At 43.0% G+C, this 26,445-nt stretch overlaps 1 protein-coding gene across 4 annotated transcripts in view; it reads left to right on the top strand.

Moving 5' to 3' along the window:
* Positions 1 to 26,445, top strand: part of utrn (utrophin) — a 173,565-nt gene that overhangs the window by 99,668 nt on the left and 47,452 nt on the right. For all 4 annotated transcript variants that reach the window (XM_084001333.1, XM_084001335.1, XM_084001334.1 and 1 more), the window contains 7 exons: positions 3,020 to 3,192; positions 4,728 to 4,884; positions 13,914 to 14,043; positions 16,461 to 16,729; positions 17,963 to 18,109; positions 22,291 to 22,369; positions 23,756 to 23,816. In XM_084001333.1, coding sequence (XP_083857459.1) covers positions 3,020 to 3,192; positions 4,728 to 4,884; positions 13,914 to 14,043; positions 16,461 to 16,729; positions 17,963 to 18,109; positions 22,291 to 22,369; positions 23,756 to 23,816 — 1,016 coding nt within the window. The remainder of the gene's footprint in view (positions 1 to 3,019; positions 3,193 to 4,727; positions 4,885 to 13,913; positions 14,044 to 16,460; positions 16,730 to 17,962; positions 18,110 to 22,290; positions 22,370 to 23,755; positions 23,817 to 26,445) is intronic.

Raw genomic sequence — 26,445 nt, forward strand, 5'->3', positions numbered from 1 at the left:
CGGCCTAATGTAGTCCGCTTTATGAGGTCTGAGCAGCCACTGTTGGACTCATTAAAATGGAATAATCGGTTCTGTCCAGCTTTGCTGCTTATTAGGAAGCTCTGTGGTGCAGAGAGAGAATCAGCACAGAATGAAGAGCGTAGACTGTTGAATTGTTGACCTAATTGGTCAAAGCAGACCTTTACTGTAACTACGTTTTTACGACAGGCTCAAAAACAAACAAGGCTTAGCCCTGTTAGGGTCATTATTGTTTGTCAGTATAAAGTAGCTTTTTTTCTGGGCAGCACATTTGTGTGTGTTTTACTTCAGCCACAGTGTAAACATGTGTTTAATGTTTTCATCCATCTTAAAGCACCGAGTAGTAGCTGTGACTTCAGTTTGGAGGGAGACTAGCGCTGTCTTATCTATGCTCCAACGAGCCCAGAGCCGGCAGAACTCCATCACTCATTACAGTGTGTGTGAGATCCAGAGCCCATTAACCTTTCTGCTGCCTTTCTACCCACACTTACACTTCTGTGTGTTCCTGTGTGTGTGTGTGCGGTAGCATGCCACAAAAAGCTGATTCTGTAGCTATTGGTGCTTTTTATATGTTTGTTTACCTGGTGTACTCACAAATATGTGTCACACGCTTCCGTGGTTACAGACATGTCTTCATTGTCTTCAGTTTAGCCTTAAGCTAAATGTTGCTAGTTTGTTTCTGTGAGTGTGAGAGTTGGAAAAGGACAAATTTGAGATTCTTTCCCACATATTGAAAGTTTTCTATCAATAACCCGTGAAACAGACCATGGAGGAGTGGCATGTTGGTGCTCACATGATGACCTGTGGCGCACAAATGTTGTGTGTGTGTGTGTGTGCACGTCTGTGTTAGTGAAAGAGAGCGAGAGAAACAGAGTGATCAGTTACCACACTTAAGCTCCAGGATACAAGTCGACATACATAAACTTGTGGCTCAAAGTAGCCTTTCACTGGGAATGAGATTTGAAAGGAGGCTTTTGTAAGTGACTATATGTGCCTTTTGTATGGCTGCACAGCGTGTGTCTTTTCTGTGTGTGTGTGTGTGTGTATGTCCTGGTGTGTGCAGTCAGTGTGATTTTAGCAGAAGTAGAAGTGCTAAAGAAAAACAAAAGAGAAGCACTTCGGTAATGACTTGAAATGCAGCCAGCTGGCTCGGTGGCAGAATGACTTTCTGTCTTTCACTCTTCGCCTGTCCTTCTGTCTTCCTTGTTTTTCTCTCTGTCTGTCTCTCTGTCTGTCTGCCTCTTCCTCTCCTTCTCCCTACCGCGACCTTTCCTTTGAGTCGTGTCAAGAATCCAGCAGGTGATTATCCTTGCAGATCACAGTGAGGGATTGACTTCAGCTTTTGTGAAATATCTATTTGCATTCAGTGCGTTGCGGCGCGGCGTCGTGGAGCGCTGTGGTAATTGAAAGGTGTTTTGTGTGTAGTAGTCTGGTTCTGATGTTGCTGGACTTTGTGTTGTCCACTTTTTTTAAATTTTATTTCCAAGAACAGTTTCTAGAATAGCTGAGCTGCCGTCACATGTTCCACTTCATGTACACATGGTATGTGTAGTCATGTGTATCTAACATCCTCTACATGTGTGTCTCCCATGTGTTTTCCTACATCTTCACTGTCTTGCCTTCATGCATGTGGGAATACATGTGCAATGATGGTTTGATGAGTGTGATTGTGACTGATGGTGTAGTAGCCGTGTTAATACTCCTATAGAAAGTTTCCATCACTGCCCGCTGTACGCATGAGTATTTTTTTTTTCACAGTGTTTTATTCTGTTCTGCAGACTCAGAACAATCCCCTGCTAAATGTTAATAACTTCTTTTAATAGTGAAAAAAAATGTAATTGGCCGTTTATTTTAATAATGCAGAGACTACAATAAAACAGTGGAGCAACATTAAAAGATTTTTCCTTGATAAGGCAGTTTTACAGCGATTGTGAAATGAAACTCGGTTAATAGCGTCATCCATAACACTGCAATAAGAGGGATACACAACAAGTAATAACCCAGAGGCACTGGAGGTGGATCACGTTGTGCATGGGGTCCAAAGTTTTATTACTCCACTGTTGGAGACCATAGGTACCAACTACGTCTCATTTTGTCCCATTTGCAAATCTGTCTCTGAGCTGCAGGCAGTGTTACACCCCATCCACACGGTATTGGAGTCTCTTCTTCATCTGCAGTTGAAATAAGTTGAACGGAGGGGAGTCCCAGTACAGAGAGAGAGAGAGAGAGAGGGAGAGAGAGGGAGGGAAAAAATGGAGCAGTTTTACACATCTAAAAATAAAACATTTGACAGGATCCTCTGCTTGCGTCAGCCCCCCTTGTGGTTCAACCCTCACACACACACAAACACTCATACGTACCCTTTGAGATGTTGTTGTGTAATAGAGGACACACACACGCACTCACACACACATATACATGAGAAAATCGTGCTTCGTCACAGTACTTAACGTGATAGCCCCTTGTAGCCACACTCACACACACACAAACACAGTATTTTGAAATGGCACCTCATTACATTAGCATTGCATACTGTATCCCAGCATAAAATTAGCAGAGCTTGCCTCGGAGTTGCCCTGGTATAACTTAATGCGGCATTAGTGCGGAGGCAGATATTTCTTTGGGGCTTGCTCCTGGTTGGACTGGGCCTTCCAACTCAGTGAAAGGGTACAAGCTAAAATCTTTTTTTTTGGCAAAAGAGTCAAAAAAGTACTTTAAGAACATTTCGAGAAAATATAAACTTCTCTGCCCCTGTGGAAATGTTGTGAGCAGTATAGCGTGAACTCCCCCAAGACTAGTCTTTGTGACAAAATCCAATGTTATTTTCGGTTCATGAATAATCAGCTGTGACAGTGTAGAGGACTGTGACATCCAATTTTGGGTGCTTGTGATATGAACTTACTTCTGCTGTCCTTGACCGTACAGTACAGTTTCCACAGGAACTTTCCCTGGCGATATGCTCAGCTGTGACAATGCTTCTTTTTTCTCTGTGTGTTTGCAGGACATCCAGGCTGAGATCGACGCCCACAATGACATCTACAAGAGCGTGGACGGGAACAAGTCGAAGATGGTCAAGGCTCTGGGCAGCTCAGAGGAGGCGGTGTTCCTCCAGCACAGACTGGATGATATGAACCAAAGGTGGAGCGACCTGAAGGCCAAATCAGCCAACATCCGGTAAGACCCCATGGAAACTTAGAAATGGAAATGTTTTATGTTTATGTTTATGTTACATTTTGTCCCCACTATATTGGATTTTGCAGCTCATATTTCAGCTGGATGCTCTTTTTTGCTGCTCTCATCTCTGCAAAGAAAAAAAATTTTTTGGCAGGAGGTCTTGATCATGGCAGTCGTTCAAGTAGGTCTCTGCTTCGGTTTACTATTTTAATCACCCAGTGAATCACTCAAAGCAAAAGTTAGTTTCAAAGAGACAGAGTGAGATTCTCATTTGTCAAACAAGAAATCACCCAATCATTAATGTATTTTTCCTTGCTGTTACTATACACCACTGGATCAATACTGACAGCTCCTGAACAGAAAACAGTTGCGTCCATGATGAAACACACACACAGCAAAGCACATTGTAGAATATTAATGTGAGTTGTTGTGTTTCCTATCAGCTGTGCAGACACAGTAGCTCCTGTTTTTCCACTCTGTCCGCCACGGGGAGGACAGGGATGAAAAAGGGACCCGAGAGCCACCACGGCGGCACATAAACTTCTTAGGACAAAGCCAGCGCAGCGTCAGCCACATCCTCGACATAAATAAATATGATTGGTGACGGGTGGCGGTGTGGAGGATGAAGAAAGTGAAGGTGGAAGTGAAGCTGACGGGACCAGATGGAGATGTTCAAAGACAAAGAGGAGGGGAGGGGAAGCGGCTCAGAAGCACAAGAAAGCTGCAGAGGGCAGGGGGAAAGGTTAGAGCGGCTGAGGAGAGATTGAGGGAGATAGATTTTTTTTTTTTTTTTTTACAAAACAAGTGTGGAGAAAGATTCGGTGCTGAAACTAGTTCATTTTGAGTGGGAAAAAATAAATGGGAGTGAGTCAAGGTCAGGCAGTGCAGACATAATAGGCTGGACTTGTTCCATAGGAACACAGGCGAGAGAAAAATAGACAGGGAGAGATCAGTTTGTGTGCATGTGTATACAGTATGTGTGTGTGTGGGAAGTGAGGTTCTGTGTGTGTCGAATGTATACAGCCCATTATGCCTTAATTGCAGTACACGTGTAATTAAGACTAACTTGGCGAGAGGCAATAGGACGTCTCTCTGTACTCAGCGTTCAGATACATTATGCCCACAGGAGAGGAGAAAAAAACAGAAGTGCTCATCAACACATTTCGCACGTGTGTGGCACCACCCACACAATTAGCAGCCAGCTGTGATTCCTTTTTGCAGATAATACCTTCTCCAGTGGGGCAGCAAGCCTCCCCTGAGTGGTCAGCAGCGAGGTCTTTACTGCGGTTTTGTACTTAGCTAATTTTTCATAAGCTTTATGTCTTGTTATATAATACGTTTACTAGAAATGAAATAATATGGGGCTTTACTCTTGCATGAGAACAAACCTTAGCCTTTATAAGATGCTACTTCTGGAATGCAAGGAGCAATGCTGCAGAACAGATTTGTCAATACAAAAGCTGTGTCTGTGTCAGCAGTGAAATCTGTAAATATACAGTATAATAACAGTTAAAGTGGATGGTGTTTGTCGGCAGAGCCCATCTGGAGGCGAGTGCTGAGCGTTGGTCCCGTCTGCTGGGCCTCCTGGAGGAGCTGTGGAGGTGGATCTGCATGAAGGATGAGGACCTGGCCAAGCAGATGCCCATCGGAGGAGATGTGCCCACCTTGCTGCAGCAGCAGAACCACTGCACGGTGAGTACGACTGCCTCAGGCGCCGTTCCTGCCACCTGCTGCAAGATTTATCATGCCTTGTCCCTCATTGTTTTCATCAAGTCTCCAGAGGAGTTTTTGAATCCGTTACAGTTTTGATGCTCTGGAGAAAAAGCGGAGTACAGATTTATTCTGTGTATAATTCAGCAGCTTGATGCATTAAGCAGCATGTTATCTACTGCGAAAGTATTTTCTCTAATGGACTGTGCTTGATTGACATCTCCCTGACCCTTCTATCCGTTTTTCGCTACTGTAGGGGTTGAAAAAATTGATCATTGCCATTGATTCACGGGGCTCTGTCTTCGCCCGGAGCAGAGGCTGAAATAAACATTAAAGCCTCAGTGGGTGTATTTGGTCTAAATTTAAGTCAAAGGCAACAGGGGGACTGAGAATTTTCATTACATGCATGCATCATGTTGATAAAATGACCACTGTCACATCTTTGGATGCACAACCACTGTCATCCTTTGTGACTCAGGAGGGGGGGAGGAAGCTCTAGTGTGGCTAGTAACTTTAACAGTGTACCATTCAACTCAAGGATCCCAATAAACCATGACAGTGCGTCGGCTTTCACAAAACCAGGACTGTGAAACTGAGGCATCGTTGGCTTTATTTATTTATTACCTGTGTTGCCTGAAAATGTCAAAATGTCTTCTATGTTAAAAAAAAAAAAACCCATATATACAATACATCGACAAAAACACACTCAACGCTTCTGTCTACATAATTAAGCATCATTCTGGTCCCAGACTAGACCAGTAACAGCAGCGTCTGACACTAATAATAGAAGAAACACTCATCCTTATCCTACCTGTGGTCTACAATGCTCCTGACCACGGTGGAGAACCAGGGAGTGTTGATGCACAGTACAGTGTATTCAGTGTCTCTACACTTACAGTACAGTACGCCAGTGAGATGATACCGTGACTTGGAAGCAGTTGCAATAATCACTGTGACATTTTCAAACGTCCGACTCATCAGCATTGCGGTTACACTACATCCATCTAAACTGCACGTTGCAGCAGTCGGGCCCAATCAGTGTTTTATGTCTCCATGGTAATTCATCGGCAGTGTTACAGTCACTGGGCAGCAGCCGTATGCAAAAAAACTCACATCAGCAGGAGAGTTGATGTAAAAAATAATGTTTCATTCTTTAAATCATCACTTTCCCATCACCTTTATGCCTCACTGTGTTGCTTATTCTGAAAAGTGATCAGTACCGTCATTGTTGCCGTGTCTCATTCATTCACACCTCCGTCATCACTGCTTTCCACTTTGTGCGATCCCCTCTACATTATTTATTCCAACCACTGGTTATTGTGATGGTGCGTTGAAGTGTAATTGCTTTCAGATAGATGACTCACCCCGTGGCTACTCCCCAGTCCTCTGGCCGCCGCCGCCGCCGCCGCCGTCAATGTTGCTCTTGACATCATAATGTGTTTCTCCGCACCTCGTTCGCCACACTATTATTTCGTCGCCCAAAACGCTCTGAGAGTAAACACACGTGCAGCCATGCGTGGGCGCAGGATCACAAACACACTTAGACAGATTGGCAGACTTGCTTTTGGATGCGCGTGGCGTGGCGTGTGCACACGACCGACACAGACACATTCAACCTCCTTTCTTTCATGCCTGTAAGCGTGTGTGTGTGTGTGTGTGTGTGTGTGTGTGTGTATTGCGTGACGGCAGCTAGACCTTCGTATAGCAAAAGCAAAACTGTGCATCTGCTCGAAGGATGTGTGAGGTTTCGTTGCAGCGTGACAAATTTCTAAGCTTTTTTGGAAGATGCAAAACCAGTGAAGACTGATCACACAACTGCACAGGTAAATTTGTTTCCAAACAAATAATGAAATGAGATATGTCCTCAATTATAAAGAGCTGTATCAACACAGTTACACTGAAGGGGAAAGAAGTTAATGACAAAAAAATGAAAAAAAAACAAAACAATGACAGGAGAACAACAAAAGAGAAAAATGGATACATTAGAGAGACAATTTCATACTCCACCCGGACACATTGGGTGCATTCTTGCTGCCACTTAGAAAAGAAAAAATATCGATATAAGACAGAGATAAGTGATCAGCTGTGAAGACAGAGTCTGGCTCTTTCTAACGGCAGATGATCAATTTCTTGGCTGCATGAATATCTGCTTACGGTAACACTTTATAATACTGTAAGTACACACTACTAAGCATTAGTTAAGCATTAATAAATACTGAATTCGCATGAATACTCATTAGTATGTAGTTTATCAATACAGTTAGTGCTTATCAATTTCTAACTGTGTTTATAAACTACATACTAATGAGTATTCATGTGTTATAAATGATAAATTCAGTATTTAATGCTTAACTAATGCTCAATAATGTGTAGTTATGTGTTAAGTGTTACCCTGCTTACTGTTGTCCTTTGATGATTATCGAGAACCGTCATACATACTAAACTTTTAGCAGTTGAGACTGTGAAAACAGAGTTTTTCTGTGCCTGAAATGTTTTAAAAACAGATTACTGCAGCCAGGACTGTGCCACACAACCAGGGAGCGAACGGTATACAATCCAGTTTGAGAGATGGACTCAAAAAGAAAGAGATAATCTGCCGTGTTGTTTCCCCGGCGCTGTGAACCTTATATCTTTCTAAGTTTTAGTTTCACCTCTGTTTTGAGAGATGAGACATTTACAGGCTGGTCCCGGTTAATCAAAATTTGTCCTCTGAGGTCTGAGATGATGTTGAGGCTCCCTCTGTGTTTTGTACCTACCAACCTGATGGAGAGTGGAGACAGGCTTCAACCCAGCAGATCAGACAAGCTCCATTAGATAAGGAATGGGGCTGAGAGCGCACAATAACCTCAAGGGAATACAACCGTCCTGCATCTCCACTTTCACCTTCCTTTTCTCATTACCCTCCTTCAGCTCCTCTGTCATTCCTCTCTGCATCTCCTTTCTTTACACACATCCTTTCCTCATTCCCATCTCACTCTACCCTGTCTCTATTCCCTCGTCCGTCTCCAGGTCTTCGGCTTTCAGAGCGCTGGAATAAGAAATAATGGAACAGGGGAGTTGAAAGTGAGGCAGGCTCACTTTTCATTTGGACTATGTTATAGTTTTCCCTCTGCTTCCGTCTCTGTATTCTTAATAGATTGGCCTGGAGGTCTCTGCGACCCTGAGAGTTATGAGGGGGCTGAGCAGCACAAAGAGCCGGGGCTTTGAACACGTCATGCTCTATTACTTGCTTACACCAACAGGCACACACATTTGAGTCCCTTGTGCTCACGCAAAAACATAGACACACACTTCAATCACTCAGCGGTACACACACACACGCACACACACACGCTCATGCCAGCTGCTCTGTCACAGAGATGAAGGAACTGTGTACAGCTATATGGAAATTGGTATCTATGAGGTAGGGAGGGCTTAGAACAGCTAAGTGGAAAAACCTGCCTTTTTTTCTTTCTTTTTTTCGGGAAGACTCAGAGAGATAAAAGAGGAAGGCTAAGCCACTTAGCCCAACAGAGAGAAACGGATATTGCTGTTATTAAAGAATCAGAGGGAAGAAAAATATGAGGAAGCAGTGGTCCGAACAAGGAGACAAGAAAAGTGACGGACAGGAAGCAGAAAACAGAAATACACACAGATCAGGAGAGAAGAGGGAGGATGGAGGTTTATATGAGGAGGAGAGGCGGCTGTGTTTGTTTTAGGATATTCTGTTTCCCACACAACTGTTGCATTAACTTCTGTTTACTTATGCGAAACACCCAAAGAATGTAAAGTGTGAGAGTGGGGGGAGGGGAGGGGAGGGGGGGCGTCTGTCCTGTATTACTGTCTATTGATCTGTGTCTTGTGTTTTTCCCTCTGCTGAAATGGCCACAGTAGCATTTATTAATCGCACATTCAATTATCCATTAAAACGCCCTTTGTCACAATCCATCTGATTAAACTCATCAATCTGCTCTATTAAATGAACGGCTTTTGGATCAAGGAGTGGGAACGGGAGACCAACTGCTCGTGGGCATTTTTAATGACTCTTATCTTTCAGCAACAGTTGGCTTTTTGTCGACGTTATTAGGTCCGTCCAATCTGGTCTTTTTACAAAGCTCCTTCAGATGATTCACACTGAGTAAATATGAAGACAAACAGGCAAAGCGTGAACATATTTACATTCAATTTTCTTTCTCAATTGTCTGAATTTGCCGAAGTAATGTACATTTACCCTCTGCAAAGCGAGGAGGCCCACAGAACCCATCTTAATCATTGTGCCTGAATGATTGATTAGCACCATTTGTACCTGAACGGACAGGTCGTAAAGGAGAATGAAATAGATTAAAGTGCTGTGCTGGACTTAACCTTATCTCTTCGGAAAGCAAGGACTCTTTTTTTAACTCACTTTTGCTTCGCTTTGATTAACTTTTACATTTTTTTTGTCTGCTTCCTCTACACGTCGGGAGCTGTTCTTGTTCCTGTGTTAGACTTGTGTCTGGGCGGTCTGTGGCCTTGTCATTGAATGACGTCTTTGTTTTAACTTTGCACACTTGCAAAACAACACAGCATTATTGTCCAGGGAAATATGCTTCAAGTACACCTCAGCAATATCAAACATAACAACAAAAATATGCAATAATGTCATTTCATTTTAACAATAACTCAAAAGACGACGAACCCTTCTGACTGCAGCTCCACTGAGCTGCAAGGTCATTGGTTTTATTCTCAGCTATTGTCATCAGCTTTGTTTGACAACATGTAAAACAATCAGATTGCAAATCAGTGTTGTCAGTTGAAGTAATGACTAGTAGTAACAAAGAGGAGAAACATCTCATGTAGCTTGAGGTTTAAAATTCCAGTTGCATTGGAAGTATGGGGCTGCTTGAAAATATTCATTTTTTGCCAGAAGCATCAGAAAATGCCGCTTCATGTTGTGTAATATGGATTTAAATCAGTGCAGTGGCAGCATCACAGTGTTGTAAAATAAACATACCCCATACATAATTTAAGGGGAATCATAAAAACAACTCTGTTGTCTCACTGATGAAACATATACATATATAAATTATTATTTAACTTCCTGTTTTATTAGCTGCAAAGCTGACATCTCAACACAACTGTTGGCATTTTACAGCCCTGTGGGTGTTTTACTTATTTAAAAATGGCCAAGGCTGGAAGCAGTAGATTAGTAGAGCATGTCAGAGAGCATGATTTCAAACAAGCACCACCTATCACTAGCTTTTAGCTGCTCGAAGATAACAGTGGATGCTAAGGGGCGAAGGGGCAATTAAATTCTTAGGCTGAGTCACTGTGTGGCTCCTTCATGAAGTATGCAACTGTGTGAGGTTACAGAAAGTCTAAACTAATGCCTAAAAATACTTTGTTTCTATTAGCGTTGTTCTTATGTTTGCTGGAGGAAAAGTAGAAGTAATCAGCTGCTTGACAGTTTGTGATTTGTTTGGATTTGACCTCCTACTTTGAAGGCTCCTTGAGTCCCCGTCAGGTGCTTTTTCTGATGCTGAGAGCTGAAGTGATTTAGTGATCCTTTCAGGCGGCTTATTTAGTTCCTGGAAGAAGATGAGGGGTGTGGTAATATTGCAAAGAGGCCGAGATAGCAGGAGGTTTGAGAGCGGGAAGAGGGATGTTTGGCAGAGCCCTGAAAGTAGCTGTGTTGTGATGTTATCTTATCGGCGCCACAGCACAGGGGCACACAGCGATAAGGCTTTGCTGCGCCGCTACGGCCACACACAAACGCAGACGTGGACACAACCCCCCCCCCCACACACACACACAAATACACACACACAATCATTCAGACACTGATACGCACACACACATACACACATACACATGGCCAAGGTCACAGTCGCTGTGCAAAATAGATGCCCTAAGTATTGTGGTACTGACAAGAGTCTTTTCTTTCCCAGGTCTTAACAAATCACACAAACCCCAGACCACGCTCTGATGTGCCAATGTCGAAAGCTTTTAAAAAAGCAGCGGAGCAAAGTGAAGACCTGCCACTTTTTATATCTGACAAAGACGGCCATGTTTTATCACTCACAGCCCTGCTGGGGATTTCTTGTTTAAAACCTGCTTTATTCTTAACCTGAAAGCCGTACACGTGTTTGATATTTACCTCTCATGCTGCCTCTGAAGTGCAGGTCCCTGTGTGACGCTCTGATAATGTGAGAGCTCGCCGAAAGTTTCTCTAAAAGTGCTTGTTTGAGTTTTAGCAAAAAGGTCTTTGGTGTCGCCGTCTGTCTGAACTGCAAGGATACCCAGCGGGTGGATGACAGGCAGAGTGGCTGTCGCTAAACGTGGGAAATGAGTTGGCAAAACTTGTGTTGCCGTCGTAACAACTTTCACTGGCTTTGTTTGTCTCTTTGGGTCCAGTTAACACTGAAGGGCGACGTCTGGGGGAACACTACTGTGATCGATTTCAACATTTATTGTAATTGACATGTGATACAGTTAAATAGGGCAAACTAAGGCTGGGTAATTTCATTATTATGTTATTCAATTTAATCTTCAGAGTTCATGCTTGACCTTGGAATCAACAGTCGACTAAATAATCGGACCACAACGTACAGTGAGTAGCTGTCCCTGAGCTTTTAGTCACATCACTCAGTCTTCATCAGGAGATCGAGTTTGTGCTGTTGTCATGGAACTGTAAATGTAAACAAAATAGCACTGAAAATAGCTGTTCAATGCAGCCTTACTGAATTTTCAACCAATTGTCAAGCAACATTGAGCAGATTAGCTAGAAATGTTACACAATGTCTTAATAACCCATACTAAATAGCATCAGAGGACTGATCCAAACATAGAAGAAGCTGTTGCAAGAATTATTCACTCTTACTGTATTAAGGTCTTGTGTAAATGGTCGTCATTCATATCAAGTCCAAGCTTTTTCTGGAGCTTTAAACTTCATCTCTTGCAGTGGCAGTGCAGTTTTCTCCATTGTCATCCATCTGTCATTTTCATACAGCTAAAACAGAGCTCTGTTACAATAGGAATTGGGAGGAACATATTGTAGAGCAGACGCTTGCTGGTTTGATGTTGTAAATATCAGTTCCCCTTAGATTTGGTTGTAATCAGGCGTCTCTGATTTATCCGACCAGAGATGTTTCCTCCACCACCACCAGGATGTTTGTTTGTGCTCACACCGAGCTGCCTATCTGTGATGTGCAGGGGATGCATTTCACCGTAACATTACAAAACCGATTGCAGAATATTTTACCTGCTAAACACCGACAACGTGCAAAAGGTGTTCGTGAATAAACAACCTCCTCACACTCGATGCGGTTGCCTCTTAAGCCTGATTCGAGACACACCACAAATCTGTGAGAGCAAAACAACAACAAAAAAACACAAGTAACCAAAAAGTTGGATGTGACTTGTCGCTGTCCTCACAGCTTAGTTCCCCACCTTCCTTTTCTTATCTCTGCTGCCCATACACTCCTCTTTTGCTCTTCCTCAATCACCTCTCATTTAGTTTCTATCTCTCAAGGTCCCCTCTCCGAGCTACCTGCCTATTATGGTTCCTCCATGTGAGTGGGGAGGAAATCATTGGAACGGAGGAAACCATTTATTAGCAGGGGTGATTTAATTTGTGTTCAGCAGGATGCTCCATTTTGGCATGAGGGTACATTTGTCTGCAGTAGAGTGTATAAAATTGTCATTGCAGTGGTCTGAACTTAACTTTTCCAGGACCCTCCTGCCTTCAGTTTGCCTTTTTATTTAGTAACTAGAACAAAAAAAATGCTTCCCCGTCTCCTCTCATGTCTTCAGATGCCGCTGTGTGTGTGTGTACAGTGTCATGCAGCACAGCATGTTGTCAGTCAGTGTTGTGCGTGTGAATTTTTGGCATCTCATCTTCACTGCGCTCGTCTGTTTGATAAAGTCTGATAAGTGCGAGACTTTATCAAAGAGAGTCGTCCCATCTAATCAACGTGCCTCGTGGTGCCGTCAACTGCGTTGCCTCCTCACAAAGTAATCACACACTCCGATAGACAATGAAGTCCCCCGGGGGTCACGCTTATATTAAAACAAGAATAATTATACTGTTACATGCACGCTCACTCCCTCTGTCGAGATTTATCGCCCGCTGTGAGCGGCGGCAGGGCTCAGCAGTTGACGCAGGGGTAAGAAAAGTGTCCATCAAACCGCTCTGCAAACTTTTAATAACACACAGTGGATGTGTAAAAGCATATGTTTGTGTGTGTGTGTGTGTCTCTTGCAGTATGAGCTGCTCTCTAAGCGGATGAGCAGGATATGTGGTATTGCTACTGTAGCTGCCTGTGTGATGATAATTCCTGCAGGGTTGTAGCACCCAGCATCTCACTTTATTCTGCGGATCACTCAGCTAATTTCACACCGACCCCAAGGAAATGCCCGGTTTGACCCCACGTTCCCGCTTTCAATCGCAGCTCTGTTCTCGAATCTCTCGCTCCCGCTGACCCTCCGCTGCTCTCTGGCTCTCCCTCTCTCTGCCTCACCTCGTGCTCTCCCTCTTAATAAAGGAAGACCGGGCAGGGAAAGTGGTTTGTTATGCAGCAATCACCTAATTAGCGGTCGAGAGTGTTGTTTATCTCCTGCATAAGCTGAACATAAACATCTGCAGTCGCTCGGTGGTCCTGTGTGTGTGTGTGTGTATGCATGAGTTAATCATAAGAGCCTTTCATAATATTATGAAAGAGGAGCAGATTTAAGCAGAACTGGTTGATTAGTAGATATTTTGTTGGAGGAGGGGAGCAGAAATCAGGATGCAACACCATGTTTTAAATACTCCAGGTTCATTTCTAGTTCATTGGAGGATAAAAGATCAGGAAACATGCACACACCTGCAGAGGAAATGCATTAATTACACCTTTTACAATTGTTTAAAAAAAAAATTCCAGGAGATGCAGGAGCTCACTTGGAAAATGCTCTGTCCATGTGGAACCATTAGGATCATCACACAGTGCAATTTACCTCTAATGACTGATGTGTGATTGCACGTCTTAACTCCCTTCTCTGTGTCTCTCCTGCAGACGCTACGGTCAGAACTGAAGGAACGTGAGCACTTGGTGGCCAGTACTTTGGATCAGGCTCGGATGTTTCTCGCTGATCAACCGATCGAAGGTCCCGGAGAGCCACGCAAGAACCTGCAGCCAAAGACTGGTGCGTAATAACCGTCTTCATATTTATATAAACTGTTTGGAAAAGAAACAGAAGGACATGATTATGTTGTGTGAGAGAACAGCTATATTTCATCACGCTGTAATTTAAATGAATGAATTCAAATTAATGGCTGAGGTCTGGAAAGCAATTTTGAAATAAGAAATGTTATTAAAACTATTATTGCTGCACCACTTATAGCTCATATTAACCATCTTTTCCTCCTCCCTATTATGGAAAATTACATTAAATCAGAGCTCATATTACGCCCCAGGTGGTCTCGTCTTGCAGCAGTACATTAAGTCCTCCAGTATAAAAGGAGAGGCAGCTGATTGTATGTAGTCTTCAAGCACTTTATCCATTAAGCTTTACCATTTTGACTGACTGGTGGGGAGTCCCTTTACACTGTCACTGTCTGAAATCACCATGGTAACCACACTTACCAAGCTTTGCACCTGTTTGTCAGATGCAGGTGTCGAGACTGGAGTCACAGTTTGTGTGCCATTTATGCAACTGTGTGCACTGTGTGTCTCGCTCCTAATTGCACATTCATTTACAGGAAGATCTTGTAAATAGGAAGAGAACAGGCAATATGGGTGATTACTGTACAGTAAAGGTGGATGGGGAACATTATGATTTGTATTTATCAAACTGGAATTTGAATTTAGATATCAACTCACTAGATACTCAAGCTAACCTTTCTTTGTTTTGTAAAAAATACTGCTCTGCCTTTTCAGGGCGTTACATATAGGACATAAAGTTCATACCCAGAATTCAGACTCCTTAAGAAAACGACAGAGGGTAAAAAATAGTGCTTAGGATGACTCAAGAGAGATGACATCACCTGGCCTCCTTCCTGTTTCATGATGCGAGGGGTATCAGTTATTAAACCCTTTTGTTTCAGTATTTGGAGACATTTGTTGCCCTCAATGGACAAGATACAGTCGATAGATAACAGGAAATGAAGGCAATGACACGCATCAGAGATTCTTGGCTGGACTTAAACCGCAGGGACACTGGATTACCTGTTCGCTGTCTTACACCCTTAAGTCACAAAAATGCCCCCGTAGAGTCCCGTTTTTGTCCAGTTTGTAGCTCTAGATCAAAGATGTCTCTCGCCCGGTACATTCTGTACTAAAAAGCGCTTAGACACAGCAAACCTGTCTGGTTGTCTTCATCCCAAATGTGAGGACTTATTTGGCTCAGTTTCAAGGTTAAGTACCAGTCAGTAAAATCCCAGCTGGTTCTAATATCAATATATAACAAGAGCTCAGGAATCAAATATGCGTCGCCTCATTCAGCATTTCCTCTCAGTCTCTGTTGGATGCAGCAGGGAAGTCTTGGTTAAGTCAGCACATTTCCCTCCAAACTAAAAACCCTACTGTGTAAATAATTAAACCAACCCAAGGGGCTGTGTAGAGGTGTGGCGAGACTTCAGAGCACAGACCGATAGGCTTGTTGTCTGTGATCTTTGATACGGATATCAAAGCAGCGTCTCATTGTATAAATAGATAAAAAGCTGGTTTAAGATCACAGGCTGTGCTTGTTGTGTAATCAGAGGAGACAGGATTTCTCAGAGTGACGCTGCGGTGAAGTCTTAACGATTTTAATTGTCCTACATTCCTGTACTCTGTTAGTATTTTGTTTTGTCACTGCTACTAAATTGACTTTCGCTGCGTTGTTTGCTCCCCACATTCTTCATTACAAAAGACAAACACCATCACATTGTGTGTCTACACGAGTGCAAACTGCTCTACGTCTGGCTGATGTTTGCCTCGTGGGTCTAAAGGGGGAAGGAGGGAGAAAGTGAAAAAAAAAAAGACTTGCAGAGGTGCAACAGGTGAACATGGTATTTCAGTCATTACCCTGGAGATGAGACCTCAAAGCTCATAAAAGCTGCTCATCTTTTTTTTTGTAGTTGGAGAGCAGGTTTCTCTGCCAACTCCTCTCTCTCCTTTTTGTCTGAATCCTCCTATAAGTCACAATTACCTCGTCCTCTCACCTTTCATGCTATCATCATTCTCTCTCACACCTTATTTTCTTTCTTCTGGTCACTTTCATCATGCCTCAGCTGCCTCCACGCCCCCCCGCCCTGTAATTGATATCCTTTTTTTTCTCTTCCTTTTTTCCTTTTGGTCTTTTCTTCTTCTTTCCCTCCTCATTTTTTAACTTATTTTGCCCAAGCAATAAAATAAAAAAAATTTAAAAAGCACATAAAACACAAAACACACAAATAATACAAGATGACATGCAGGAACAGGGAATATGTGGGACATTAACATAAATGATTAAAAACAGCACTGAGAAATTATGTTTGCAGATTATGAACAAAATAAGTCATAAATGGCAAAATTATACAAAGAAACACAGTTTAAATAATGTTCTGTATGATTTTAAGGAAGTAATTTCTCTCCCTCCAGACCTCACGCCAGAGGAGAAGGCCAGAGAGTTGGCCCGGGCCATCCGCAAGCAGACAGGCGAGGTGAGGGAGCGATGGGAGCGGCTGAAGGGACACGTGGGCGGCTGGCACACGCAGGTGGAGCGAGCCTTGGAGCGGCTCCAGGAGCTGCAGAGCTCCATGGACCAGCTCGACCTGCGGCTGACGCAGGCAGAGGAAGCCAAAGCTACGTGGCAGCCGGTGGGGGATCTGCTGATCGACTCCCTGCAGGACCACATCGAAAAGACAATGGTGAGACAGCAGAGTAGATGTTTACACTAGTAGACTATCACAGGGTTTCCAATGCGTCCTGGAAAACCTGGAAATTGGTTGACCGATTTCCCAGTCATAATTTCTAAACATGAAAGAGATTATTTCATAAATTAGAGCCATAGACTGCACATGTTTAAATCAGACTTCTGGGGGTGAGAGAGGAATTCACATAGGTAACCAATTATGTACAAAATAAGGTACAACTGTCGAAATGAACACATCTCCAAAGCATGAATGGGATAGGGGATGTATTAGTGTATGGTGTGATATGTGTCTGTTGTGCTTTAGCAGCTGAAAATGTTCTGGGAAATGATTTAAAGAAAACAGTGGGAACCCTGTATCATCATCATCATCATCATCATCATCAAGAGAGTTAGACAATCCTCTCCTCTGCATGTCAGCTTCAGTCTTATATTCTTTTACTCACAAAATCTAAGTTATGGCCATTCACTGTGAATCGTCGGCGTGTAACACATAAATTACTGATTCAACCTCAGTTTGATCAAGTAAAAGTGAAACTGTGCATCCATGAAATAAGTGCGTGCAGGAATGTGAGTAAGACTTTCACACATTTTCCACTCTACTCAGTTTTTTTTCCGGACCAGAAGAGTGTGTGATTTGCTGATGCACTGGCTTTGATTGTTCTGTCTCATTTGTCCCATCAAAATTAAGAAGGTCTTTTCACCTGGCCTCGAAAAAACAGGCAACACATTTGGTCAATCAGCAGAAAAATGACAGCGTGATAACAAACGAGCAGTAGACAAGAAAAGTTGAACTGAGCGTGGTTCTACAACCAGCCCCTGGATTCAACTTAGCTCGGATAATCATGACCCGGATGACTCCACAGTGAATGAAGGAGCGATAAGGGAGAAGTTGAGGACAGATGAGAAATAGTGGCAGCAGAAATAATCAAATCACGGTTCACGAGGTCGTACGAGGAAACGCAGCTGCTGCATTAATTTGGCCGCGTGTTGCACCAACTCAGATCTCAATAGCTGACTCCCTGTCCAATTACATCTCTCAATATCCATTAATAGATTACAACAACCAAAGTGTGTACGAATTGAGCTTGATATTGACAGCCGAGGTAGAGACTGTAAATGCAAATTGTAGTACAACAAAACACAACTCCCTTTAGGCAAAAAAAAAACAAAAACACAGTAAACAAAGAAATGTCTTTCACCCTGCAACAATGTGAAACTTTGCGTGCAGGCCTTCAGAGAGGAGGTCGCCCCGTTACGTCAGGATGTAAGACTCGTCAACGAGCTCTCTGCAGAGCTGACACCACTGGACATCCAGCTGTCCTCCACCGCCTCCAGACAACTGGACCAGCTCAACATGAGATGGAAACTGCTGCAGGTAGTTTCAATCCCCCTGAATCGTCTGCAGATGTGGAGGCAGACATGTTTCCACACACACACACACACACACACACACACACACACACACTGTTGCTTCCTGTGCCTCTTTCCCTCCTTCAGTATTTTGTCCACACTTGTCTAGATTAATGCTGTCTTCATTGTCTTCCTGTTCCGTCATTCTTCTCCGTCTGCCTGCCTGCGTGTTATTACCTCCTCTGTGTCTTCTTCCTCTGTTCGCCTTCGGTTCCTCTCACCGTGCGCATGCTGATTTTACTTTGTGTCATCCAAACGCACCGGGGGACTGAGAGTTGTCCCTCTGCCTGTGTACCTGCTTTATTTGAACACCGCGCTCAATGCGACACTTTGTCACTAAACATCAATGGACACTATTCTCACTACACACCAGTCACATTTTTGGCTCTCTACTAACTTGTCTTGGTCTTGATTCCACTGTGGGACTCGCTGAGTGTTTCTCCGACTGGAGCATGTCTCAGCCCTAGAGGGACAGTTGTAGAAAAGTCTTCTTTTTTTTTTTTTTTTACAAGTCATCAGAGGGAAAGTGAAGAGAAAGGATGTTGGTTGTGAATCAGGGAATTAAATCCTTTATGTTAAGCGTGCAGGAGCACAGGTGCATAGCGAAATGCAGATTTAAATCTGCAAGTGAGATGAACTCTCTCAGATACATCCATGTCACAAAAAAAGACCAACTCTGCTATTTTTTCTTTTACAGTTGCTTGCGTTAAAGGGATAGTTCCCCCAAAATTCAAATTTCACTGCTCTTCCTGGTCCCTCCAAATCTTGCGCAATTTGCATTGACACCCAGTTCACGGCTCCACAAATCGCGTGAGATTCCGGCAGAGAAACATTGGGAGCTTCCGCTACAAACAAGCTTATAACCTATACTTATTAATTTTTTTTCGGAACAATTTCTCATGTTGGGGCTTCAATACAAGAGGGACATTACAGACCAGCACTATGGAGGTATTTGGATGTTTTTTGGTGTGTCTTTTTGGACGAAGAAAAGTGAGCTCCGTTCGCAACCGTCATATGGACACATGCAGTGCTGCGCCGAGCCCCCCTGTAACTCCGAGAAGGCACGGATGGCTCTGAAACTTCTCCCAGCCCTTAGTCGACATGAGGTTGAGTAGATAATGAGTGAAATTTGAATTTTGGGTGAACTATCCCTTTAAACGTTAGACTATGTAAATATCAGCGGCCTTTCCTCAAGACCACCCTGAAGAAGTCATGTGTGAAATCAGATCAGATCTACAGGATCGAAACACTGGTGCAGTGGGGTGTCAAAGTATTTTTCTCCCTCATTACTGGCTGTGGGAGCCCATGAGACCGTTGACGAGGTGATGCCTCTGATGTCCACCGAATACAGGTCAGGCTGCCCAGCTGTCATGGCACCAAGTTGAAGGACAGCCACAGAGAGACTGTGATTCCAAGGACACTGACATGAAAACTCTGCTTGTAGTGGACCTCATTTAAAGGTTCTCTTCTATGTTGCAGTAGATAAATGAGTGGGGAGTGTGGGCATAATAAAGCAGAAGAGGAAGTTATATGTTGAGACAGAGAAAAAAGAAAGGAAACCTGAAGTCATCCCTTTTCAAGTGTCACACCGCCGCAGCGTGAAACTGGGTAGCTGGGCTAATTTGTAGCCTTGTGATATTTCCCATGTAGTGTACAGACAGCCACTAATAGTCTCTCTGCCTGGAGAATGACCATAACTCAAATAGTGAGTCAGAGTGACGCAGGGTTTCAGTGGACTGCACACTTTATCTCTCTATTGGCCGCTCTCTTTACTTATCTCGGTCTGCAGGACGGCCGGGAACACCTACACTAATAAAGCAGGTCTGACTGTGTAGTTTGATGATGTGGTTTTCATACACTGACAGCTCCCATCTTCCTCTCGGTAGGATAGTGACCATTACAGCCATTAGTGTCCAGAAAGAGGCCGCGCTATCGTCCTCTCCGTGCCTATTTTCAGGTTCCCTGCGTGGACAGCTGTGATCTGACCGCCTTAATACCTCGAGGTGTGTGTGTCGGTATTATCAGACCGCCAGCGCTGTCTCTCTGTCCTGCTACTGCAGCAATCCCACGGCCACACAGGGCACAGGTGCACTGCCTGAGAGGTCAATACACAGCTTTCACAGGGGTGCAGGAGTAAATGTGTGCGTGATTGATAACTCTGTAAAGCTTTGTGAAGTTTCACCTCTCACTGAATGCATTGCACTGCAGGTGAACTAGCATTATTTTAGGGCGAATCGGTTATGCAATATATAAGTAATAGAGAGTATAAAAAGAAAAAGACATTCTATTTTTGGGGTTTTGAGTCTTGTCGCGGTTTTGATCGTATTGCTTCAACGCTGCGCTTACATTCACACAATTCCAACATTATTCAGGTTTAAGAGCTGTGCATCACCGCTATCATTTTTTATTCCTTCATCTCTCGCTCTCTCAGCTCTGCACCACTTCAGTTACCTCAGCGGTGGCGGTAGACGAGCAAAGTTTGGTTTCTGGCTGCCTGCATGCAGCTGCGCTTACCGCTCTGCCCCGATTGAGGCTTCTCATCTTGTCGCCAGTAATGGAAGATGAAAGCAACAATACAATTTTATCCCCTGCATTCTTAATGTCAGACTTTGACTCGCATTTCAGTGTAGACATCAAAGAATCATATATCATCACATTTTTATGCCCCCACGTTGGCGACAGCCATGACCAGTGGCATTATGTTTTCAGCTGGTGTGTCCCATTCTGGTGAACACAGAATCTCAGCAGCGGCTTGAGGGGATTTTTATACAGTTTGGCACAAATATCCACTCAGACTTAAGGATGAACTGATTGAGTTTGGTGGTTGAACTCACAACACAGTTCTTGGCTGAGCCTCAGGAATTCATACACTATTTATTTTCTATATTGCCACATTTATACATGTATTTATATTAGGGCTGTCAGAGTTAACGCGTTAATCGCGATTAGATTAATTAAAAAAATTAACGCGATTAAATTTTTTAATCGCGGTTAATCACGGCCCATTTTGTCCTCTGTCTGCTGGACTGGAGGACTGGAGTGTGGGACCTCCAGTCCAGTAGGTGGCGGTAAGGCACCTTCAAGTTGGTTGCTACACAAATATACACAGTCTAACATATATCCACAGCTCCATCCATTGATTTTTTGACGGCTTTGTTGTAAACAAATGCACATGGCCATGTATTGATTTTTTGACGGCTTCGTTGTCAACAAATGCACATGGCCAGGCAGAGGCGTAGCAAAGTAACAGGCAATTTCCACTGGATGCAATTCGTTTCAATTCTGTGTGAGTTAATGCATCATGTGTTATGATTAGGTAGGCCTGCTAGGTTTGGTCTAAAAGTTGTTTGTCTAGAGATTATAACACTTTTGAGTGTTGAAAGTCCAAAGCGCCATATATAATATTTTTAATAGAGATTAATCGCGAGTTAACTATGGAAAAAATGCGATTAATCGCGATTAGAAAAATTAATCGTTTGACAGCCCTAATTTATATATATTTTCATTTGAGTTATTTATCTATGTGACCCTTTGAGCTGTGGAAAGTCTTCTCATTTATCAATGCTATTTTACTGTATGTATTAGTTTTCTGTTGGTTGTTGTGCTTCATAGGGGTTGGCTTGTGTATCACTATCATCCCATTATGAGTATTACTCCAGTAAAATGGATGTGTATTGATCCTATCCAATTGAAGTAGTCTTTAATGACTCTAAGGGAACACAACAGAAAGAGCAGCTATTGTTAAGGCACAGTGGTTAGTGGGGATCTAACTGATTAAATAAATGAATACAAATGAAATTAATACACTAATATGACACAATTTAGTAATTAGTATTAGTATTTTCTATTCACTGGTGGAGAAATTGATTCCAGTTTTTCCTTTGCCTCAATAATTGACCGAGCTGATTATGCACCTGTGCTGAACTGCTAAACAGTAAAAAGTCCACTCTGTTTTTGTGCCTTTTGTAAGGATGGAAATGTCCTTTAGTGTGGGCTGTTACTGCAAATCCACATCTCAACTTAATTGCACTGAAATTGAGTTCATCCCAAGCATGACGCCGGCTTCACAGCCCATGTGAAGTTCTGTCACTCTCAGGTCCACGGCTGACTCTCCTCCTCTCTCCTGTCTGTCCGGTCATGGTGCAGGTGGCGGTCGAGGACAGACTGAAGCTGCTTCAGGAAGCCCACAGAGACTTCGGCCCCTCCTCCCAGCATTTCCTCTCCAGTGAGTACAGAGACAATTACCTCTTTTTTGGAAAAATAGAAAATTCAGGGGTTTGTTTCCACTCAGTTACACTGTTTCACATCCGTTAATTCGTCCTTTTCTTTTTTTTTTCTTTGCACGTCCCATCTTCTCATCCTCAGCATTACGCCTCGACTGTCATGCATGCTCAGTGGATATGTGGATGCACGCGCTAACTCTCAGTTTGCAGACGAGGCCCTTTGCTCTTGAATAATGCAAGCTTAATTACAGCTCTCCACTGACTCTCTCCTCTTTCTTCCTCTTCAGAGTGGTCATTAGCTGAAAGAGAGGGGAACAGAGAGACAAAGCTAGAGAGAAGAGACAAATGCAGGAGTGTGAACATTAACCAAAGTAGCCAGTCTCTCCCTCTTTCTTTCTGTCTGTCTGTCTCTCTCTCTCTTCCTTTCTCTGTCTCTCACTGTGTATTTCTTCTGCCGTCATTTTCTATAATCATACAGACATTAGCGTTCTCTCCGCTCCACCTGATTTGCCTTGCTGGCTGTCAAACACGGACACAAAATGGACAGTTTGTGATTCAGGGCAGGTGGCGAGCTTGGTCCGCTGCGCCGTGTCACCGCTGGACTTGAATTTACTAACTAAGCCCCGCTGAGAGCTCTGCCACTGCGCCAGACAAAACACCACTCCGGCTCTTCTTTCATCTCCCTGGCACTATGACACTATCTACTCCATCACATATTCGCTCTCATTACACTAGTAGTTTAATATTCCCTCAGGGATCAATAAAGTACTGCGGTCTTATCTCGCCCTATCCATCTCGTATATCTTCCAATCTCGCTTAATCTCTTTCTCTTACTGTCTTTTCATCTCTCTATCTGCGCATAGAGCTGTGTCAAGGAGGAGGGAAAGTGGGAGGGCGATAAATCAAACAACATTTGTGCTCCGTATTGCTCTTGAGAGCGTTTCTAGTCTCATATTTGGCTGTTTTTAACACTGTATCGGCTTGTCATTTTAAAGATTTCCCTGGTCTGATAGTGTTTGTTGTCTTCTTTCATATGCAGAAAGATGAACACAAAGCTGGTCATATGGCACCTCCACTCAATTGTGTTTCATTCCCAACTGTCTCCCTCCTCCTGCTTTCTTCTAAAAGAACAATACCCATTTAAGTTTGTTTGTTTTTTTTGTCCCCACAATTTCAGCAGATAGTGAGTGTCTTCCTTATATAGCCAGGCGTGTGTTATAATGTGGACGTGTTGGATTGGAGAATTATTCCACATCAAGCTCCAAAGACTAAATGGATTACTATACTGCATGGTAAAATTGTTTATTTAGATTGAGTTTTGATTTTGACTCTTCTCTCGTCTCTCTCTCTCTCTCCATCTCTCTCTCTCTCTCTCTATCCATTTGCAGCCTCTGTTCAGCTCCCCTGGCAACGTGCAGTATCTCAGAATAAGGTTCCATATTACATCAAGTAAGTGGCTAGAAATTGCTTCAATAGGCCTCTTTGTGCCCCTGGAAATTGTTCACATTTGTGTGTGCATGTGTGTTAGTGTGTGTCAGTGATTACCATACACTTGAGGCATTCAAGGTAGAACACTCCGGATAGTGTTTGTAAAAATGTTGTTGTTTTTAACAACACCACCTTCGTGGTTTTTTTTGTTTTTTTTCCTGTATTTATCTCCATCTCCTATGTTAATGGTCTCTAATCTGTTTTTCAGTGACTCTTTAATGTGGCACTTATTCATCTGTATTTTAGAGGTCTGCAAAGGTCAAATCTTGCACTACTTAAAGAGAGCAAAGGTTGTAGAAAAAGTGAACAGAATTTTCCACAGCTGAGTTGGGACTTCTTTTTGCATCTCTTCTCCAAGTGATTATCTTTTGACCTCGTATATTCATCATATGACCTCTTTTGGGGGTGTTATCCTCAGGTCAGTAATGACTGTCCTAGACCGGTGATTCAAGCTACTGTCGCCCTGCATATTCCTGTGGATTGTGTAAAATCTGTAAGAAAAATCCTCTTGAACATCTCTTATGAGTTATTGACTGGCCGTGACATGTAGTTTTTGCAGGTGAAAGAAATCAATCCAAGTCAAAATACTGTAAAGACAGAGATATGATCTTTTATTAATCTTTGGAAGGAGGGTAGATTTTCTCCTCTATGCACAGTAGATTTAGATGTGGGAAGCGCTGTGGTGGAACTGAATTTATGTTTTTGATTTTGCATTTCAAAAATGTTCCTACTCGACCCTGAAAGAGCCCATTATCTCAAACATTTTTTGGCCAGTCTAATGCTCTTAAGTGCCTTTTAACCTTTTCACATCAGGGCACCGATCTCTAGTGACCTCAAACAATTGGTCAAATGGTGGCTGTTGTTCTATGTATATTCCTTACGCATACATAATTCATTTCGCTCCCACGCAGGAAATTCTTTCTGCCGATTTTGCTGCTCTCCGCATATTAAAATTCAAACTGTTTCACCTGCATATTTATCATTCAGTCCAACATAAGTAGCTCCTTTTTGAATAGATAACACCTGACCAAGTCCCAGGACAGATCCACCCATTGTTCTAATAGTCACGATAAAACTTCAGCTTGATGTGTTGCTTCCCATCCTAATTTGTACCAAATCAGGCCACACTGCAGGTTTTATTTAAACAAGCCAAAGAGAAGATCTGCGCAGCTCCTCTGCTCTTCAGGATGTGACAGTTTTGAAAGTTTGAAGGACCTCATTATCCAGAAATAATGTAACAGTGTGTCAGTGAACTGCTGACGAACCAAACCTGAATTCAACCCTCACTTTTTTGGCTGGTAGTTGGAAAAATCTTTGGATAGCAGTTTCAGGTATCATTTGTCAGTCCTGCTGTCTCCGTGTGTCTCTCTCTCTCCTTCCTGTTGGGACGCTGTTATAGCCTGACTGTGTGATTTATGCTCCTAAAATGGGTGTAATTTTTAGGGTAGTCCCCTTTTAATCGCTCTTTGCCCTGAGTTTAAATGTCACTGTCTCAGTTGAGTTGTCAAATGGTCATTATGCCTCCACCATGCCAGCAGCAGCCAGGGCCAGAGGCATTACATTTTCGGGGTGGCGGTCCATCTGTCCCTCTGTTTCGCCCCATTCTTATGAATACAATATCTCAGAAACGCCTTGAGGGAATTTCTTCAAATTTCGCACAAACACTCACTTTGACTCAAGGATGACATTATTAGAATTTGGTAATTAAAGGTAAAGGTCACGGTGATCTCATACAATATCTCTGTAAGGGCATCCCTTCACATTTAGCACAAATCTGTCACAGTGATCACGCATATTCCCTTGTGGGGATTTCTTGAACTTGACTTGGAATCTAACATGAACTGATTAGACATTAGTGGTCTAAGGTCAAAGGTCATTTTCACCTCAAAAAACATGTGTTTTGATTAATTCATACAGAATGAATGAAGTGATGATATTTTATACCCAAATAGTTAAGCGTGAACTTCAGTGTGACCTCAAAATGTTCTGTGAAAACTTCAAGCCTATTACTCCATGCTGTAATGTTGTAGGGGGAGAATGTGATTACCCTGCAAAATAGCTGGTTGGTGAAAACATGCAGTTCTCTGTAGCTCGAGTCAAGAAGTTTGGTCATTTCTTTAAATTTTGTCGTGCCACTAACCGCTGAGCAACCCGCAATAAAAGCTACAGCTACAAAGGTTTAATTTGCCTCCAAAAAGTGTGCGGCAACCATTTTCCAGAGAATTTACATTTATGTTTAATGTGGTTGGGGACCTGAAATTTTGTTTACATGGGGAAAAGAGTCCACTGTTTTTGAAGACTCTTGCTTTCATGGTGGTGCGTTGAAATGCTACTGAAAAACTAGTTAAACAATTTATCTCAAAACAACCAATTAAAAACAGTTGATTCAAGGTAAAGTGTTTCCAGACGGAGGGAAATGAAGAAAAATAGGATTCAGACAAAGAGAGAGGGGGAGGGACACCTGCGTTATGTTTGGGCCTGCGGCTTGGCACTACAGGGGGATCAGAGATGAAAGCCGGAGAGAGGCAACGACTCAGAGGACAGGCTTATAACTTTAAAGTCAACAACAGCCTGTGATCACAGATATGCC

Source organism: Trachurus trachurus, assembly GCF_905171665.1.
Source record: "Trachurus trachurus genome assembly, chromosome: 24".
NCBI classification, from domain to species: Eukaryota; Metazoa; Chordata; class Actinopteri; order Carangiformes; family Carangidae; genus Trachurus; species Trachurus trachurus.